We start from the raw sequence: 20,744 nt of genomic DNA, 5'->3' as shown, positions 1-20,744 counted from the left end.
CAGAGACAGAGAGAGTTTTGGGATGAGGAGAGAGACACAGAAAGCGATACAGAGCAATTTGCTACTTACCTGCAAAAATGTAGGAATATGTGTCAGGATTCCTTTCACCAGCTCCTTAATGTCGCCTCACATCACTGACAACAGAACAACAACATCCCTGCTGGATCACCGGCACTCAGTCCAAAGGTCCTCGGAGAGCTCTCTCTCTCTCTCTCTCTCTCTCTCGCTCTCTCTCTCTCTCTCCCTCTCTCTCCCTCCTGGGACTTGGCCCACCTCCTCAGAATAGCGCTTCGTTAAACTCTCGGTGATACCCGAGGTTTTACCCTGCACAATGATCAAAACCGAGCGAGCAGGTGCTCCGAGCGTCCGAGCATCCTCGCCTCTGCGGTCCCGTACTCACAATCCAAACTGCCTCACGATCAGCATCACCACTGTTACTATCCTCCGATCCCGCAGAGCTTTATTTTCCGTTCTTCTTCTTCCGCTTCTTCTACGACCATTCCTCCGTCGATAGCATCATCATTCTCATCTTCATCCCCGTCTTCGCCATCATCATCGTCATCTGTCGCGCTTTTCTTACCCGCATCCTCACCTCCCTCGCCTGCTTCTGTCCTCTTGCTTCCTCGCCGTGTTTCTGTCCCGTGGCTCTGCAGCCAAGTAAGTGTGTCATGCCTGGGAAGAGAAGCGCATCATCCAGGGCAGGCATATGCCAATAGTAAGACAGGCAGCCAGGAAATCCCTCACCAAAAACAAAGCGCAGTTACGCTCCGATACATTTAGGATAGCATTTAATTTAGGATGTATGAAATAATCAGTAACTGAAAGCAAACTGTTGAAACCATTAAAAAAAAAAGTTTGAACGCTAATATTTTAATGATGTCCTAACACGCAGTGGCCCACACTCGGTTAATCTTGGAGGTTTGATGGAGGTTACTCTATTACTCTAAGGTTATTATTTAATGTTTCTCACCTGGGCCACCCAGCCTATAAATGATGCCCGGCTAGTTAACCTGCTATTAGGCTTCTGCGTTTGCACTTTGAACAACCTGGCAACTCATATGGCTCACAATCACTCACTGCCTTGCTGAAATTACTGACTTTCTCATATATTTTTTTTTTAAATTTAATAAAATACATTTATTAAAACTAAACTACATCCCTTGCCATTTCCAGCTGGCCACTTTCCCAAAGCTAGTTTTTGACAAACGGGGGCCTGTCCTGTATTTAAACCCCCAGGACCTCCTGCACACCAAGAAACGATCAATATTACAAATCCAGCAAATGTCATAGTGTGTTTAAAGCTTGCAGCCTGGAGGTTTCTACCTCAGTCCTCGATGTAACGGGAGCTTCTTTATCACAGATCTTGAGGTCAGACTGTGCATTCCCTTGGGCAGCTTCTGTGTTTGTAGAAAAGAAAGCTAAAGTATAGCATGCATGTATTTTTCAAATACGTCTATGTTAGTTGCATCATTTTGCACCCATGAAAAAAATGAAAATGATGTTCCCAGTTCAATATGGAAAAACAGGCAACCAGGGCACAGAGCCTTAACCTAGACCTCATCCAATACTGTTGGGCTTAACTGCACCCCCAACTGTTAGCCAGGCCTTATCACCCAACATCAGTTGCCAGACCTCATTAATGCCGTTGTGGCTGAATGGAAATCCCTTCAGCCATGTTCTAAAATCCTGCAGAAAGTCTTCCCAAAACTGTTACAGCAGCATGCTAATGCTTAGGTGTAATACTAAATCCCCACAGGTGAATTTGATTTTTGCTGGTTAATTTAGAGGCATATGCGACTGACTTTTCTGTTTGAGCAAGGCTGCACTGTCACGGTAGACCTTCGCATTGCTGTAATAATTATATATCAGAATAGAAAATAACATGGAAACAAAAACAAACAAACAAAATAGAAAATTCTATTAAAAAAACTTGGTCAGACCATAAAAACGGATATTGTGAAGGATTTTCTATTAAAATAATGCCTGTTTTGGTGAGACAGTGGAGGTGTCAAACTGATGTAATGTCATCTGAGATTAATCTTTTAATCTGAAATGGGATTAGTGTTTTTAATGACTGGGGTTAGAAGCATGTAGTAGTTCAGAAAGTTGATTCAAACATGTCTAGAAAGACAGGGAGAAATTTAGATTGACCATAAGTATGATCTGTTCGAGAAAGAAGCTTCAGAACTGAGGCTCTTCACAACAAGTATCTTAACATTCGCTTTTAATCTATTTTCCTTATTTACATTTTTACGAGTAAGACGTCTGAGTCTCCTGAGAGTTCTTACAGTAAATCGCATCTCACATAATTTCCAAAACAATAATAAGTAGCACTTTTCCCTACAATATTTGCTGTAATCAAGGACTGTTTTTATAAATGTATGTTAACGTAATGCTGTTGTAGATTCACGAACCTTATGGTCTCAACTGGCACCAAATTTCATTCTTCTTGTTGTCTATTTGTCATAATTCTGCCTTGGGGTTTGCCGTTATTGGCCACAACATCGTGCATCACACTATCCACCCACCAGATGTCCTCAGTCTTCCATTGTTTTCTACTAGTCACCTGTCTGCATGAACCCATCGCACCTGGTTCTAATCCCCTTCAGTCAGCTCACCTGCGTCCACTTCCTCGTTTTGGTCATCCCTCAGAACATAGTTCCCCACTCTCCACTTACCAGGTTGCATTTTGACCTTCATGCTGCTGCATCTAAGTGACCATCTGTCTGTTTTTGACTCTGAAACCTGGACTCTGGCTTTGACCGCTCCTTTTGACTGCTCCGTTTTCTGTGGTTGCATTTTGTTCTTTTGACGTTAGACATAACCGGTTTGCTGTATTACTAGTTTCTGTTATACCTAAACAACAAAATCTCATAAACAACATTTAGTTGGGAGATATAATGTGAATATAATATGGAAATGTTCTTTAGATGTATTTACATAAAGTGTCTTAGTTTGGGGTGCTTTTAAATAATCCTTTTCTTGAAAGAAAAATCCTGTTTCATATCGTAATCAGGATATCTTTACGTAACAGATTGAAAAGTACTATTATGTCTTACTCATCTTCTTAACAAAATGAACCAAATGTCTAGGAAAAAAACATGGAAGGATGTATTTAACGGTTTGAACCACAGTGTGGAGACAGCGCACTTCCAGTTTTCTTGTAGAGCTAGCTGTCTGCTCAGGTAGTGCTGTTTCCCCTTTGCTGGTAAACATTGCATCTCATTTCGAGTGCACATTAACAGAATCAAAGATACAAACCTGTGACAACTGCACCCCTGCTACAATGTTCACTCCTAACCAAAAAAGTATGTATGCAGTGCTTTTCTCCCTGTACATCAATGCACATTTCCATCATATCTGAAATTTATATTTCATGTATAATTAATCAATAGTTAAGATAAAGCTGGAATTTTTTAGTGCTTTCATTATTTGCGCTGTCATCATTGGTGCAATATTTTGACATCATCTAAAATCTGCTTCGAATCAGCAGTGCCAGCTGTTCCAAGGCTCCTTAACAGGATATGGAGAAAACAAAGAGTGTTGAGCATGGAGAGGATGGAAGGAAAAAGAATATCTTTTTCTTCACATTGTGAAGCGTTTATTGTTCACAGGCAGGATGTTAGTCAAACAGGTCTCCTTGTTGTGTGGGGAAACATCTCGTAGTGCATTTTTCACTAGAAAATGCCTCGTGTGTCTTTTCTTTAGTCAAACAGGGAACCACGGCATGTCTGTTGTTCCAACAAATATGAGCTTTTAGACATGGGCAGTGTCTGCTTTTGTGCTCCTGTTTTTGTAGCGGCTGTTTTGAACTTGGGTTTATTTGTCAGTGTGTCATTGGGATGTTTGATGCAGCTCTGCTTTTGTGATGGTTGACTGCAGTGCTTTTTAAACCAGGAATGAGGGCTAGGACTGCTGCCAATGGGCATACATTTGGGAGGGGTACTGGTAAATTTCAGTAATCTGCTCTGCCATGACTTACACATTGAACCTTTACATCTGGCAATTCCACGATCTACCTATTTATCTACATGCCACAGCTTTATTTCTTGCCATTACAAAGACAACAGCACATCTGCTTTACAGACCGTCAGAGGACACGAAAACAAAAGCAACCCAATTGCAAATCCTCATGCACAACACGAGGCCAGAACCTTTGTATGTCAGTGTTTAGTCTGTAGATGTTTGTGTTACACCGTGCTGAAATATTTGCACAGACAAGCAAAAGAAAACATTTTTCTCCTTCTGCAATAACAACAGAGACAGACCGTTTTATTTACGAGATTTTATCGAAAGAGCTTGGCGAGAAGACGAGTTGGAAGGCTTTATAAAAAACATCAGTTTATCTGTGACAATGGAAGAAATTCTTCACGTTTGATTGGACAGAAAGAAAATCCATTTTTGAAAGATTGCTCCCTGTTAAAGCCCATTGACATTTATATTGGCTTCTTTTTACTGTAAGATCAAAGTGTTTCAGATCCAAAATACCACAGAGCACGTGTAATTAGGCACAGGTGCATGACTTTGTGGCAGGCACAACATGTACATTTATTCATTTAAAAATAGTTTTTTTTAATGTCACCCTCTTTATGCAACATTTCTTTGAAAGTTTCTTTTAAATGACTTCTAAATGAAAACATTCTTTGGTCGCATCATAGACATTTTCTCTTGGCTGCACATGAGTTGGAAAATTGAAGACATTTGTGCATTTCTTTTCCATTATTTTCTGCTGAGTCATTTTAGATCTGAGATCACAGTTTTGACAGTTTGAAGTATTCTTTAACTTTCATCTAGCATCTATAATGAATGTCTAAAGGGCCGGTGTCCTGCAGGTTTTAGATGTGTCCTTGATCCAACACAGCTGATTTAAATCGCTAAATTACCTCCTCAACATGTTTTGAAGTTCTCCTGAGGCCTGATAATGAACTAATCATTTGATTCAGGTGTGTTGACCCAGGGTGCTATCTAAAACCTGCAGGACACCGGCCCTCGAGGCCTGGAGTTCGACACCCCTGATCTAAAGGGTCTAAAATATAAATGTTTCTTCTTACACTAACAATACTCTGTGTAAACTATTAGACTTACAATCTGAAGGATAATGTAAGGGTAGATTGCTAGCTCTTAGCACCTTTAAGCAAAAAGCCATGTTGAAATCTTGAAATAAGGCTGCAAATATAGAATATCAGAAGGAAATATAATGCCTAAAAACCTACGCATATCATATACCTTAACCAAAATAATCTGAAGCAGTGCGAGCACTTAAAATGTTTCCCTTACAGATACCTGTGCCACTCTCTCACATTCATCTGTGCTATTTTTTTATGCCAATAAACAACAACAGCCGCTCTTGACAAGACAGAGCGCTCTCTAACTGGATTACATGCTGGAGTCATGTAAACAGCTACCCGTATCAACCCCTTTTGCATGTAAACACATACTGCACCCCACTTCAAAATTCAGACTTTCTTTGATCAGGCTTCAAAGGATTATCCATTTGCAGTCTCCATGTAATCTTTTTCAAGTATAAGCATGCCTCACTTTAATAGTCTGATTTTTGTAGTTTGACCGTAGCACAACGTTTAGCACATGGCTGCCGGCTAGTCCTGTCCCATCCTCACCACAAATGGACCAAAGTTGAGATGAGGCTGAGACACGAGTAGAGATGGGATGGAAGTATGTCTCTCTCCTCTCTCGTTCAACATTTTCTTTCCTTTTCAGTCTCTCTTCTTCATGCAGACATCTGTCACATCTCCCAGCTATGCTGCTTGCTTGAATAACTGATGACAGACTGTCTGTTTTCTGTCTGTGCATCTCAAAAATCACAGTAAAAGCTATTTAAAAGCATCCCACTTTCTTATTAGACTGAATTAGGGTGTAATTGTAAATGTGAGAAAATATGAAAGCTTGAATGCTGATAAATGTGCAGGGCTTGAGGGTCGTAAAGTCATTGTGCTCTCTAGAAGTTCATTGTTTAAACATGCAAAGTCTTTAAATCAGATTGTTCTAATGGGAAAAATATGTTGTTCATTCAGATGCTAAAAACCACTAATGACTGCTGGTTCTCCATTCTTAGAAGCAATGGTAAAAGTAGGGTGGTATAGAGTGTAGGATAATCAGTATTTTTAATGTGCATATGAATTATTTTGTAAGGCTAATTATGTATTCTGATGTTAACATCAAAAGACTTGAGAAAAGGTTTATAAATATATACAGGTATTAGCTTGTAGGTCGATATAAGGCCAGTAATACTGCACTGAGTAAAGCCTGAGGGTGTAAGAACACTGGTCCTAATTTATAGCATAATTTATCAGCTAGATCAAGATCACAAAATTTCCACTCTCGAAGTTTTAACTGTGTGTGTGTGTGTGTGGCTCCCAAGAAGTCCCAAAAGAGCGGATGTCACTCTGGTATTTCCTTCTTATTCACGTCTGTGTCTGTTTCTCTGTTTTAACCCCGTGGACATGTAGAATGAGTCACGTCGCATATGGACATGATCACATATGGAGGTCTGACACCCAAATTCACTACAGGCCCTACAACAATAAAACTGCACGAACCTGAGGTGAATTTACGCTCATGTTAAAAAAGGAGAAAAACACAGGATATCCTCCAACTCGCATCTGATCGCTTGTCAAGGATTAAGGAGAGGGAGATCAGAGCTTTTCCTCACACGGCCCCACCATGTGTAATCTTTGACATGCTGGATCATTTTACACAAAGGAACAGAGCTGGTCTCACCGTGTTAGAGAACTTGCTAGTATTTTGGTTTTTCAGACCCATGTTGACACTTTAAACCTGACAAAAAACATTTAGTGGGTTATCCCGGTAAATTCCACTTTTTCTTTGCATGAGACTTTTTGTCATGAAAAGGCAGACACACCACATGGTACCTGCTGTTCTTTTTCTTTGTTTCTTGTTGTTCTTCAACAGAGTGATGTGACAGAAAATATTGTTCATGTTCGCCTCCTTTTCTCTTGGATTTCTCTCATGAGTCACAGGCACTTTTGATACTGAGTAAAACCTTAAAAAAAACTTAAAAACTTGAAGATTAGTTAGGTGTTTAAGAATTCTCACCCCTATCATATTAATTTGTTGAACAGTATCTGGCCATTAAGGATCTTGTGATTAAGTTTGGTTGATTATGTAAACAAAAAAAGCTTTGTGTTGAATGAAATCACCCCATTGAGTTATTTTTAGCCCATCAAATTGTTATTATCAGTCCTTCACATATATGCATATACTATAATCTCAGGGATTGCTATTACTCTGTGGAGCATTAAATATTTTCAATATGTTCTTTTTTAAATGTTCTTTCAAGCTGTATTGTAAGGCTTCCAGTATAACGTGCTCTAGAAAAGTCTTAAGTCACTCCTCATTTCTTTATATTCTGCTTGCAAAATGGTAAATATGTGCAGCTATCTATTCGATAATGTGCAAACACACATGGGAATACACTATATGAGGCAAAAACAGAATTTGTACAGTTCCAACAAACTTAAAAGTCAATATTTATTATCAGCACCTTTATTCTTCAGTAGAGTCTGAACTCAAGTCAAGTCCTCTTCCAATTTCTTGAAGTACTCTTAATAGTAATGGTTCTCCAGGCTTCTTGAAGGACGTTCGAAAGCTCTTCTTTGTTTGCTGGCTGAATTTCTCTGTTTCCTCTGTATTATTGTAGGGTCTTTACTTTACAATATAAAGCACCTTGAGGCAACAGTTTTTGTAATTTGGCGGCATATAAATAAAAAGGAATTAAAGTGCCTTTAGTTCTGTTAAGATCCCACAATACTTCAATAATGTTGAGTTCTGGGCGCTGGAGAGGTTATTCAAAGTGTGTTTTTCTGTCCAGGTATGCTTTTACTGTATTAGCAGTTTTCTTGGCATCACTGTCATGCTGAAAAGTTTCTTAAGGAAATGACTTTCACATGTTCATCTGCTGTAGATAGTCTTTTTTTTTTCTTTTGCCCTTCACTTGTCCAGTTTCATTTCATTTTTAAGGACGCCCTTGACACCTTGCTGAGATTTGCCAAGTTTGCAGCTAATAGCTCTTTGGAATATTATATTCATTGATTCGGTTGAAGAAATCAGAACAAATTATGCATTTTTGCGACAGGCTGCTAATAAAATGCCTAAAGATACAATTTACAATATTTTTTCTTATGCTTGACTGATTCATAGGTCAGTTAAATAGATGAACAAACACACCAAAAAGCAAACAAACAAAATCATTCCTCTGAAAATGGCCTGGGTTGAAAAAGAATTAAAAAGCAGCCAAAGAGCTTCAGAAAATCTATGAGGAGGACTATTGCTCAAGACCACTTAAAAATACAAGAACCTCTGGCTACTTGAAGTCATCTGGGGGTGGCTCAAAACTGGAGGCAGCCACTTACTGGCATCATCTATCGTACCATCAAATAGTGGAATTTACAAGCTGATGCAATTTGAAATGGTTGTCAGAGCTTACTTGAATATTTTTTAGTATAAAAATAGACCGGTGAGCTAGTACATCCACATTTATTCAGCACAGATGTCTTGGCTGTAGCTCAGGAGGTAGAGCAGCTCATCTACTAATTGGAAGGTTGGTGGTTTGACCCTTGGCTGCTCCATTCACCTATCGTACTATCCTCGGGCAAGATGCTTAACCCAAGTTGCTTCTCAAGCACCCAAGTGTGAATGTTTGATCTACCCTTAGGTGTAGAAAAAAAAGTGCTTCTCTGAATGGGCGAATGAAACATGTTGTGTAAAGCTCAAGCAGAGCAGAAATGTGCTGTGTATAAACCAGTCCATTTAACATTTTATAGTTCATTTGGTGAAATATTTTCTTCTGTCCCAAAGTGTCTCTAAAAATCACCAGATAAACAAAACTTATTTGAGTGGATTTTTATTCTTCTACACTTACAAAAATTCATGTAATAAAAAGTAGTTGCTGTACACCATAAAACACTATAGAAAACATTGTGTTCACCATCAAAAAAAAGCATTTTTTCTTTTTCTTTACATGTTTTTTTTTTAAAGAGTAAAGGCACATGTCGCTCCCTTGCAGACCTTAATGTTTTCACACAAGAGAAATGTGGTTTCTTTCCCTTTTTTGTTTTTTTTAACTGGTCTGATACTCGTTTGTATATCTACATGGGTACAGTCATGGTACAATCACAAGCACCCTTGCACACACACACGCACACACACGCACAAGTGGACACACAAGCAGAAAGTTACATATTCACTCGAGGACTCATTCATGCATCAAACACTATTTTCTTTCATGTGCTGAAACTGAATCTAGTTTTCCTTTATACAGCAATTTAAAAAAGAGAGTGTCAAGTTTAAAATCCTTTAAATACAGTTATTTAGGCAAAAAAATAATAGCAACAATAAGAAAAAAATAAACAAGGTGAGGCCAGAGAAAGATCCCTATTAGGCACATTTTTTCTATATACATTTCAAAATAAAATCCCTTGTTGAAACATTAGACAGAAACAGAAGAAAAACACTTAAATGTTGTCTTTTAAACCACACTACATATTTTTGTTTCTTCACGTTCATGTGAATAGCTTTTTTGTGTTGGGATCCCACCCTGAGAGGTTTAATTTTCACTGCTTCCAAGGTGACTCCTTCAGCAGGGGAGGTAAATGTCCTCCCACAACCACCGATAACCAACATATCAAATTAATTATGGCACTCGTATGGCTGTCATTGTCCCGTAGCGTGTTATTGTAATACTTGGAAATTTGGAAGTTGCAAAATCTGATGAATAAGTGTTGAGAAGCGGGTGAAGGGCTCAAGAAAATTCCTAAAAATGAAAGCATGCTGGGCATGATGGATTGGAAGAAACATGTTAGTCTAAACCAATATGTCCAAGTCTTGGTCCTGGCAGCACATAAAGAAAAAATAAATATGACACGCTCTGGAAAATATTACGCCATGTCTGACTATATGGTCCATGTTTTGGAAGTGTTTAATGATTGATGTATTCTATTAATGGATTTTTGTCATAAAAATGTATGTGCTACATTTTTATGTTGTTTTGGAACGAGCTAAACAAGTTGAAAATACTGCTGGCCAAAATTGCTAGCGAATGTCCATCTGCCTCGAATAATGCGCCAGCTTTTCTCACCTAAGTACAGCCAGCACTTGTTGCTTTTAGGAAACTAGATAATAGAGCACCTGTCTCTGCTACAGCCTGCTGGTGTTTAACAATGAAGTTTTTCTTTTTCACGGGCACACCTTTTAAATAACAGCCATGATTACAATAATGGTGAACATACACACACGCACACACACATAAAAAAAATTACTGTTACTTTTAGAGCCACGAAATAGCTTGAAATAACAAGACAAAAAGTTTTTCTTTCACTGCACAATGAAGCAAAATTGAACCAAAGTTTACAAAGTTTGTTTCCATTCTTTGACTCAAACAAAGATGTCAGACAGAAAAATGAGCCATTGTTTGTTCACCGGGCGAGGACATGGATTATAAAACTAGCTAAAATTCTTAGATTCTAGAAATGTTGTTTTTTTTTTAGCAGTGGTGCTTGTTGTGCCAGAATTTTTAAGAGATCTTTGAAGGTTTTTTTACACTTACAAAAACAGTGGGTTGCTTTTGACTAAGATCATGAGTGCAGTGCCTAAAAACAATGAGGAGAAATAAACTGAAGGTAAGAGTACTTAAGATTCCATTCCTGCCATTTTAAAGCCACAAAACTGAGACTGTGTTTGTTTGTTTTTGTTTTTTTAAATAAACTTAATATTTACCAGTGGGATCAGCCTTCTTTCATGAGGATGGCAAATTGTACAGATCAAAAAAACACATCTTTGCTCTGAGGTGTTTCTGTTCAGCTGGAAAACTAATCATTGCTCTGCATTGTTCTTTTTGTCTTTCTTTCTTCTTAACCCCCAACCTCATCCCATGCTGCTCCTTGCCTCGCTCCCTTTTCCTCTTGAAGCCCATTTCTCAGGCTGGACTTGCAGGAAGTGAGCACAATGTGTTGGCCCAGGAGAAAGATAACACAGACAGGAAGAGGCGGGCACAACCTCCCAGATGGACAGGAAGTTGAGTCCACTGTTTGGTCTCACTGATTAGACGACGGAGAAAGAGACAGCGCCGAGGAGATACGGTGAGGCAAACAAGGAGAGCAAAGCTGAGGCTGAGGAGAAGGAACTGGCTAAGTGTATATATATATATATATATTTAAACCCCAACAGGAAGGCGTTGAGAGGACTTCCAGCTATTGTCTCACTGTTTATCAAAAGGCATTCCAAGCAGGACTGAGTTTTAAGGGAACAAGTTCAACTCCGATTCCTGGGACTGAATAGCAGGTTAAATAAACTGAAATGAAATTACTTTTTTTTAAAAAAGAAAAAAGAAACACACTAGGCTGTGTGTGTGTTCATTAGGGTGGTACTATCAGCAACAATTGGTACTAGATTCACAGATGTCACAATAATCACAGACAATGGTGACCTTCTACCTTCGTGGTGCTTTATGAATGAATGCAGAAACAATGGTTTATTTCCTGGGCATTCGTTCGTACAATAATCTAAAAGATCTGTGATTATTGTTTAAACGCTACCGAGTGCGGCCTTGCGATTGGTTGTTCCTGATTACTTAAGAGACGGGGCAGGCCAAATATTCAGCATATCTGGAAAGGAAAAAAGGAGCTACTTTGGTTTTTGAGAAACTCTTGTGGGTATTTCTCATATTTATTGACATTTTATAGACAAAACTTCAATTTGACGCCAAGGAGTGCCATATCCGTTGCTAAGTAGAATATCCTTACTATCTAATGCTAAAATTCAAGGTAGAAATAATCCTACACAACTATTAGGAGAAACTATTACCTAACTTTTAGTAGCTATATTAAGTAACCATCTAGACTATCAAAAAGTTTGGGGTATTTTTCATCTCAAGTTTTATGATCTGATAGCAGCCAAGAAGGTTTAGAGGTTAAAGTTATTCAAGCCACCTCAGAGTCATTGTGGCTGCCCAACTAGCTGCTTTTCCAGCTCTGTGCTTCCTGAGTTGTCTGAATTACTTTTGTTCCAGTAGGCCTCTGAGAATTACGCTTTCATCTCAACAATAACTGTGATGATGGGTTCTGTCAAATAAACCCTCGGAACATGCTGTAATTCTGTCTGAGAAGCAGTAGCGTCATTTCCTTTCTGTCCGTCTGTCGATTGTCTTTTCTCTTTTCAGAGCAGAAGATAACTGAGAAAATGGGCAAAATGACTTACTCGGAAAATGACCTTATTCATATCAGAGGGTTGGTTTTAGGAACACAAAGCGGGAAAGGTTTTTTAAGGTTTTCACCTTAAAAAACAGCAAAAAAAAAAAAAAAAAAAAATCAGGGACTTCTGATGCTTCTTTTGAATTCTGTTGACTACTGTTCAGACACCTGATGTCATGTCTGGACCTCAGAAAAATCCCGAACTCAATGGGCACGTCACAAAATAACCCATCGGACTTGACGCTCTGATGAACAAAGTAGACTTTACAGAGCTGAACTTTCCTCAGAGACGGTCTCTTCTAGTATTTCAGATGAAGAAAACATAACTGGCATCTTGCTGTGATCAAACACTTCAAACCCCTTTGAGCTTAAACTCGTGTGGCTGCTCAGAGTTTCCCAGTACAGTAACCCCCTCAAGCAATCATATTTACAAATCAAATCATCAACTACAGATCAAAAATAAAATCACCTCGTTCTCCCCATGTTCGTGTCCCTTTTGTCAAATTTATATGAAAAAAAAAACACACATCAAAGTTAGAAGAGATCACACGTCGTATACCAAAAGAGACAGAAAAAAAGAACGAAGGGGAAAAAAAAGATCAGCAGTGAGTTTCTTTCACACGCAGCATTTTGCAGCCCCTGTTGGATTGAATTATTACGATTCCTTTAATTCTCTTTGTAGCAAAATGAACTAATCTTCAGAGTCTGCCATATTATATTAGCAATACATTTTAATGTTAAACAGGATATAAGGATTTAAATATATGAATTCAGTTAATCATACATTAACAGGCCACTATGATGGGTAAGGTTAATACTTATTTTAGGGGGATACAAAATGAATCGTTATAAACTTTTCATCTTCAATAGTCTGTTTCTTTTGCCAAAGTCACCACAGGGGGAAAAATCATATTTCAAAATGCTGCTGCAAAATTATTAAATGCAAAAGAAATTAAGTAATTGAGTAACATCACCGAAAGGGACTGGATTATCCATACCCATCCATACCCAACCCAACTGGCTTCACCTGCTTAGACCTTTTTCAGAATAAAAGGGTTACCGTGTAAAACTCACAACACTGCTATAAAGGAAAATCCTCATGGTGTGGATCTCGTATTGTCACCAAATAATCAGTCCTCTTGCAAATGTATGAAGCCACTATTTCTATTATTTCTATCAAAGATGTCCTGGTGTTCTGTTCCTTTAAAAAATTTCCAATATTTCACTGGAAACAGGAAAAAAGAAGAGCCTCCTTGACTCAACTTCATGGAGCTTCCAGGATTTTGATGAAGCTTTTTCTTTTCTTTTCTTTTCTTTTGACTGGGAGTGAACAGACAGAGGCACAACACACTAATGGATTCACTGAATTACACATCATAACAGAAGTTAGTCATTGTTACTGGATAAAAAGGAGCTCCCTGATTTTGTTTTGAGGAGCTGGAGAAGTCTCTCAAGAACACGGTTATCTACTGTAGGTCTGTTTCTGTGCGAATGTGTATATTTCCTGCATGCTTCCGGTCAGTATGTGAGTGTATTGCTATGGCTCTTTCTGATTACTGTATCAAGCTGTATGTTTGTTATGTATGTGTATGATTTGTCATTATGTGGTGGTATGTGGTATCAGTACTGATGGTAGTAATCTGGGCCGTCTACACCATAGAGCTCTGCCAGGGTCCTGAACCTCGGGCCCCAATCGTTGAGAAAGTCATAATCCAAGTTCGAACCAGTAGAGGAACTTCCCAGAGAGCTGAGACTTCCGGCTAAAGACTCGGGTCCCTCGTAGCCGTAGATGTGGAGGGTGTCATAAGGGAATCCGTCTCGGTCGTGATCAGCTTCGTCTTTCTTTACCTCAATCATCGCTGCCATGTCGCCCTTACATGCGGTGGGCTGAGTGTGGTGGGGGGGTTTCTGGACCATGGCGTAGAGTGAGGGGTGGGGGCGGTGATCTTGGTGGCGAAGCAGGGAACCGTCATGGCAAGCGGAAGTGAGGATTGAGACATCATAACTAAAAGAAAAGAGGATAGAGTGAGTAAATTTGCTGATCACATTTCTTCATCACAGAGATTTTCTGGGTACGGACATTTAAATATGTCCACTGACATATTTATTACAGAATGCTTAATGCTACAGCTCAACTATCAAGTTATATTTTATCTTTTTGTCTTTTTAAATATATTTTAGAAAGTCACCAATAGTAATGTAGTGTCTTAGCTACTCTGCAACTTAGATATTCTTATATTAACTTGCGTTTGTGGCTTTTATCGGCAAACAGTGAGTTCTGGTACATTTAATATGGATAGTTTACCTGAATTATGTGGATCTCTAGTGATATTTAGATTTAGATTAGGTAAAACTAAGTCAGTAGATAAGATTAGATTAAAGTGCAGATAAATGGAGATATAGGAGGTAGCACACTTTATTATTTGTTGTCAAGGATTTTATAATAATAAAAGGATTATGCAAAGAAACCATAAAAAAGCATAAGAAACGCTGAATATATCTGTTTCATTTATTTTAAAAATATGAATATCAGGATGTAAGCAATACAAACATAGACAGTATAAGGTAAAGAGGAATGTTTAAATGTTTAAAAAGCTGTCTATGTTCCCAGTAGACAGTTTCAATCCTACATTTAAATAATTAAAGCTCCCTTCAGTTTTTGTGAGCTGGTTTTTTTATGCATGGCAGCCACAAAAGAGAAATTAATGACACAAAAAAGAGCATTAATGGCCTCACTGGCATTGCTGAAAGTGTGAGTAAGAAGCAACATTTATTTTACATTTTTACTTAAAATTGATTTTCTGTCATTCTTTGACAAGACTTTATAAATTCTTGGGTTTTTGATGTTTCATTCAGAGGTTAAAAATCTTTCCTTTGAGAGGTTTATAAAGAAAATAGAATCAAATGTAAGTCTGCAAAAAAGGGGGGCTGCTGATAAACCATGTCAGCTCATTTCAGTTATATTCAAGTTGTCAGTTTAAAAGTGCATGGCGGTGCTTCTTTTCATCTGCATACCCATTAGTGTCCATCTCTCCTCCTCCCTCCTCATCGTATGTGACCAGCTGCTCGTGAATCTCTCCGCTGTTTTTCATATTGGCCAGAGAATCCTTCTGGTAGCGTTTCCTCATCACGAACAGGATCACTATGACTTAAAAGCAGAAAAGAAACGTGTGTTTAGAATCTACTTGGCTGACATCCAGCACAGCGAATCAAAACTGCTGTTGGTAGAAAATGAAGACATCAACAGTAAAACAAAAAGACAGACTGCATTTACTCATTTATCCTTTCAGACCAATGGCTCTATGACTGTGAAATCATGATAAAGACTCGCAACCAAAGCAGAATAAGAATGGGGCCAGGAAACAAGTGAGAAAAGTAGAGCACTGACAAGGGAATGAGACTAGAGGACAGTGCAGTGACGAAGGAGAGAAAATGAGGAATAGATGGTATAAGGTATCTCAGACGTTCGCCCCAAGCGTGAAAACCTTAAGTGAATCTACTCAGCCAGAGACATGCACAGAGTAACTGCACAAAGAAAGACAAGAAAGGGGAGCATAAAAGACAGGAAGGGAATTTCAGTAAACACAACAAGGGAAGTGGAAATGAGTGTGAGAAAACAACGTGCAGGGGTGTTGAGAAGGAAAGGAAAGAGAAGCAGATGACGATGAAATAAACAATTGTGAAAGAGAGAAACGGGGGAGGAGGGGGTGTAACAATGGGAGTCTTAAATCACAAAATCAATAAAGAAAAACATTTGTTTCAGATCAAGAAACAAAGACAATTATCAGACTTGAGACTTTTAATTATGTCTGTCTCAAAAACAATCGAGGTAACATGCTGTGCACAGGGCAAAATATTCTAGCAGAACAAGGCCTAACTCTAAATCGAATTAAACATGCAAGATTATAGATTATATGAAAGTATAATCTGACTCGAACTGTGACATTAGTAACTTTAAAAATTCCACTGGAACATCAATCAATCTGTGTTCCTGTAGTAAGCAGCTATGAACAAGTATGCTGTTATTAAGTATGTCTTTTATTTCCACACAGAAACCCAGCTGTGAGGGAGGTGGGTTGCAAAGTGGCTTAAACATGTAGAGCAACTGTGGGCAGGCGGAAGCAGCTATGCACTTGATTAGATATCAACCAATTGGATGTGTAGAAGGATAACAGCTGAGCTCGACTTCATAGTCTGCATGAAATAGCTCTTTGCTATTGTGTGTAAAACAATCTCAGAGAGAATGATGGGCAGCCCCTTACGATAATCCCCTTAGGATTTTATCTACAGGCCGTTACACTAGAGCCGGTCTGATCATTCATAAACTGAAGCTATAACTGTAATTGTTTCCAGAACAACCAGGCTTACGCTAAAATTAAACGAATTGACTTGTACACAACATTATGATGGCATTAAAGTGGGTTCAAAAGGCCAAACTTGATAAAAAGTAGGGTGAAAGAAGCTCAGTAAAGTTTTTGATTACACGCTGCATGTCAGTGGGCACAGAGTACAGAGGACAAGGAAGCAAGAGGAAAAAGAAGAAAACAAAAAAGGGGGGAGGGCACTGATTGAGGGGAGGAGGAAGTGGAAGAAACTGGCGACTTAGGGGTGAGGAAATCAGGAGAGAAGGAGAGCGACAAGGAGAGAAGGAAGGATACATTTGACATTAGATTAGGCCCAAGCCTCGGTCCCGATATGAACCTCTTTCTCTCTCAGCGGACGGGCAGCATTAGCCATGCCTTTTAGTTGAGGGTGAGTGGGACTAATTTAAGTTTGCATGGGAAACCAACAGATTAATCTTTTACAACACATGCTCTGCAGTTTAATAAGCTCTGGAGATATCAGACTTAGAGGGACAAGAAAAGAGAGGGGGGGAAAAAAGAAGCCCTTTCTTTAGAGAAGAAGGACTGAGAAAAAATGTCTTTTCGTGTGTCAAACCCGGCTTCATGTGAGAAAATGTGCCTGTGAATGGGGAGCACGCTAAATTGCTTTGGGCCCTGACAGATAATGACAAGTGCATTAAATAGTTAATCTAGCCTGTGTTGGGGCTGTTTGATAAAGAGAAGGAGAGATAGAAGGGGGAAGTTAGGGAGACAGAGAGACCCACAGGGAAAGAAACAGAGGAAGGGGGAGATGAAGGGAAAAAATGAAGGGGAAAAGGCCCGATAGTGAAGGAGTGTATTAATAGTTAATAGGTTGAGTGTTTGGTGGTGCTTGATAAGCAGACGGCACCTAAAGAACTGATAAACTCCCCTCATTACCACTCCTATTCTTCTGCTGCTTTTCCCACAATTCTCCTCTTCCCTGTCTCTCTTCTTTAACCTCTTTCTGTCTCTCTGTCACTCAGCTGGTCTCATTCCACCTCAATTCACCGTCTTACATCTGTCCGCCTGTTTCACCACTCTCCACATCCAATATCTAAGTCTTGATATACACTTTTTTCCACGTGTCACTTTGCCTCCATCCCTCCTTATCTTAAAGTTCCTCTTCTTTTTTTCCTTCCTTCTTCAGTACATCTCATTCCACATCCCTCTTGTTTGGCCAAGTATCTCCAGTGTGCCTCTCATCCAACATGACAACTGTCTCTTTTTCCCAAAGAAATACAAAAAAGGCAGGGGGCGAAGGTATCAAAGAGAATATTGAGCGCACAACTACAGGCATTATTTTCACATCCGCCGCTGCATTATTCATAAAACCAACAACACCAGAAGGGGAAAACGTTCCCCGCAAAACACAAATCTTATTTATCGCAAAGCAAGGGCAAGTGAATCTGTGCACGTGTCCCGATCACTCAGCACTGGCTTTTTGCATCTATCACTGATGCTATCTTCATGAATTTCTCTCAGAGAATAACAATATATATATACAGAAGTTCTCTGCTTACCGGTAAAAAGTTAAAGAAGAACGAAGAAAAGTACTATTTTTACATTACTGTCTGTCTAAACATTTAGGCATCTATCTTTGATTCAATCTTCAAATATTTCACAAAAGCTTGTTTATTATTTGTTGTGTGTAAACGCAAACAAACCCAAAACAAGGCGAGTGGAAATGTTGTTTTTTTCCCTGTTGTTTAGAATTTTTTTTCAAGTCCTATTGTTCATTTTTTAAACTTTTCCTACTTCCAACAGCAACATTTTTTTTATCCAATCTCTATTCCAGGCATAAACATGGCTGTCTACAAAGTGGGTTAAAATGTGACATGTTTCATTGCCCTTTCAGTTTGAAGGTTGTATCTCCTTTTTTACTTCCAGATCCCCTTGGGTGTGCTTTGCTTCATCCATACCCAAATTATGTTTGTTTGTTTTTTTCAGCTGCTATCTCATTAGTTTATTTGATTTGGCACATTTTTTATACCCCTCTCATTTTTCCAAGCATGTGACCCCTTTCAGCATTTTTTGTGTTTCCTCCTGGTCTCAAACCAGAGATCTTTCACACATAAGGTGAAAGTGTTAACAACTACACCACAAGACTCCAGATCACACCCTGGAGTACAGTGAGTCTCTGAGGGTGAGAAAACACATCTGACCACTGGAGAACAGTGGAAAAATAGATTTTTAGGTAAGATAAATTTCTAGCTTGGAAATCAGTCAAAATGCTTTTGCATTTCACGAGCCAGACCGAGTGCAGAAATTAAACGATTCTGCAAAATGAAAATGGTTTTGTTTCTGAATGTTTATTGGCTTTGTTATTCCAAGCAAAACAGGAAAAAATATTTTTTGGAAAATAGTCAAATGTTGGAAAAAGCCAAAAATAATTACTGTTGTAAGACAGAAGATGACATTAAGCAGGTCCTCTGGTATTAAAGGTGAAAAGCTATAGTCTTAAGAAAAAACTTGTCATTTGGATATATGGATTTTCCTGTTGCATTATAATCCCATCATTATGTGCACTGATATTGCACATGCCATTATGTGTAACTTGGACAGATTCTACAATACGAATGCAAAAAAAATGCAATAAATATTTCAATGCATTTCCCAGACTTTCAGCATAAATGCAAATATTCTGGGAATGATGTGTTTTCACCTTTCTATTATATTCTAACACAGACAAGCATAAATAAATTTAAAACAACATAGAGATAGTTACTCAAGCAAATTCACATGCAACCAAATCAGGATCTATTACCTAATATTATAACAACTTAAAACTTCATTTTCATATCGTATTCATGATGGACAGTCTAAAAAAGGATGCTGAAAAACCAGATATATCATTATGCTTTCTTCCTGTCAAAACCTGACACCTACAATACCCAGAATGCAACTCAACCACTGATAGATCTGTCAGATATCTGTTCAGGTTTCTTTTGGCCTCAAGCAAAGATGAGCAGAGAACAGACGTCATTGATTTTTATTAACTCCATACCTGCACACCTTCTAGTCATTTGTGGCATCCTTAAGGTTCAGATTTTATGCAGCTAAAAAATAATTTTCTTATAAACATTAATACTTAATACTCTTAAAAAAGCCTGTACACAGACTATAGCATTAAAATTCTCAAGGTTAACCCTTTAAGATGGTTCTAAAAGTCAAAACAATGAAAGAAGGTAGAAAAAACAAGTAGTATAACAAAAAAGGAAAAAATAACTTACCGAGAATTGTCAGTATGCAAAGCAAAATGGCTGTCAGGGCATGAACACTGACTCCCATTCTCCGAGCCTCAGGTTTGCAATAAGTACGATTCCGGTTGGGATCACACTGGCATATCTACAACATATTACCAATCAGTCAGTCAGTACCTTGCCTGAATGTCCATTTACTGAACATTCATTGAAGCTACATATTTACTGCATTAAAACTGGGTTTACAGAGACAAAACATTTCATCTTTGCAATTATTTAAAATTATCAGTGCTAAAATAATCTCAAGCAGCTTTCAATATCACGCACACAAAAAATGCATACCCCAACTGATACTGTGGAGACGCTGCTCTTGGAGGGATGTCCTCCGTCACTGACCCTTATATCCACCTTGTAATTCTTGGGGTCATCCAGGCTGAACGGGCCCTGTTTCACAATGAGAGCTGCTGTGCCATCTATACAAAGAGATACAAGAAAACACACATATTAAGTTAAGTACAAAATATCACACCACCTTTGCTTCACAAATTTCCCTTAATTTGCCTCACTCATCACCTCGTTTCACTAAAGCAGAACTAATGCTCACCTGCTCAGTCTACAAAGTCTATTTATGTGAGTCATGCTGAACAGATAAGACGAGATTTGAGATAAGACAGCGAGGAGAGAGTGACTAAATAAAGGCAGAGAGATCATTTGTGGTTACGGCTTTGATGCATTTCAGATTGGAGTCAATTAGGATCATAAATAATCACAGAACATAAAAAAATCTGCAAAAGCAAAGCCTACAAGGAGCTAAGGCTGATTTTAAATGAAGTGGCAGAACAAATGTATTAACATAGATCACTCTCCTTTGCAGAAGAATGTTGTTGTCATTGGAAATATCTCTTCATTACAGACTACTCTGTATGTAATTTGGTCTATCAGTGACCAGACAAAGT

The 20,744-nt window shown here is 38.6% G+C and overlaps 2 protein-coding genes across 3 annotated transcripts in view; both read right to left on the bottom strand.

Annotated features, from left to right (window-relative positions):
- Positions 1-640, bottom strand: part of bean1 (brain expressed, associated with NEDD4, 1) — a 43,146-nt gene extending 42,506 nt beyond the window's left edge. The window contains exon 1 of the mRNA XM_006783525.2: positions 70-640. The gene's annotated coding sequence lies outside the window, so the exon portion shown is untranslated. The remainder of the gene's footprint in view (positions 1-69) is intronic.
- An 8,225-nt stretch (positions 641-8,865) lies between these two features.
- cdh5 (cadherin 5) overlaps positions 8,866-20,744 on the bottom strand; it is a 68,089-nt gene continuing 56,210 nt past the window's right edge. For both annotated transcript variants that reach the window (XM_035904841.2, XM_006783524.3), the window contains 4 exons: positions 20,131-20,261; positions 19,819-19,933; positions 15,240-15,372; positions 8,866-14,229 (listed from right to left, as the gene is read on the bottom strand). In XM_035904841.2, the coding sequence (XP_035760734.2) occupies positions 13,845-14,229; positions 15,240-15,372; positions 19,819-19,933; positions 20,131-20,261 (764 nt within the window). In that variant the 3' untranslated portion in view covers positions 8,866-13,844. The remainder of the gene's footprint in view (positions 14,230-15,239; positions 15,373-19,818; positions 19,934-20,130; positions 20,262-20,744) is intronic.

The sequence above is a fragment of the Neolamprologus brichardi genome, chromosome 13 (genome assembly GCF_056152115.1).
Source record: "Neolamprologus brichardi isolate AB-2024 chromosome 13, ASM5615211v1, whole genome shotgun sequence".
Taxonomy (NCBI): domain Eukaryota; kingdom Metazoa; phylum Chordata; class Actinopteri; order Cichliformes; family Cichlidae; genus Neolamprologus; species Neolamprologus brichardi.
The sequence above is the reverse complement of the archived record's forward strand: the minus strand, read 5'-3'. Positions and strand labels throughout refer to the sequence as shown.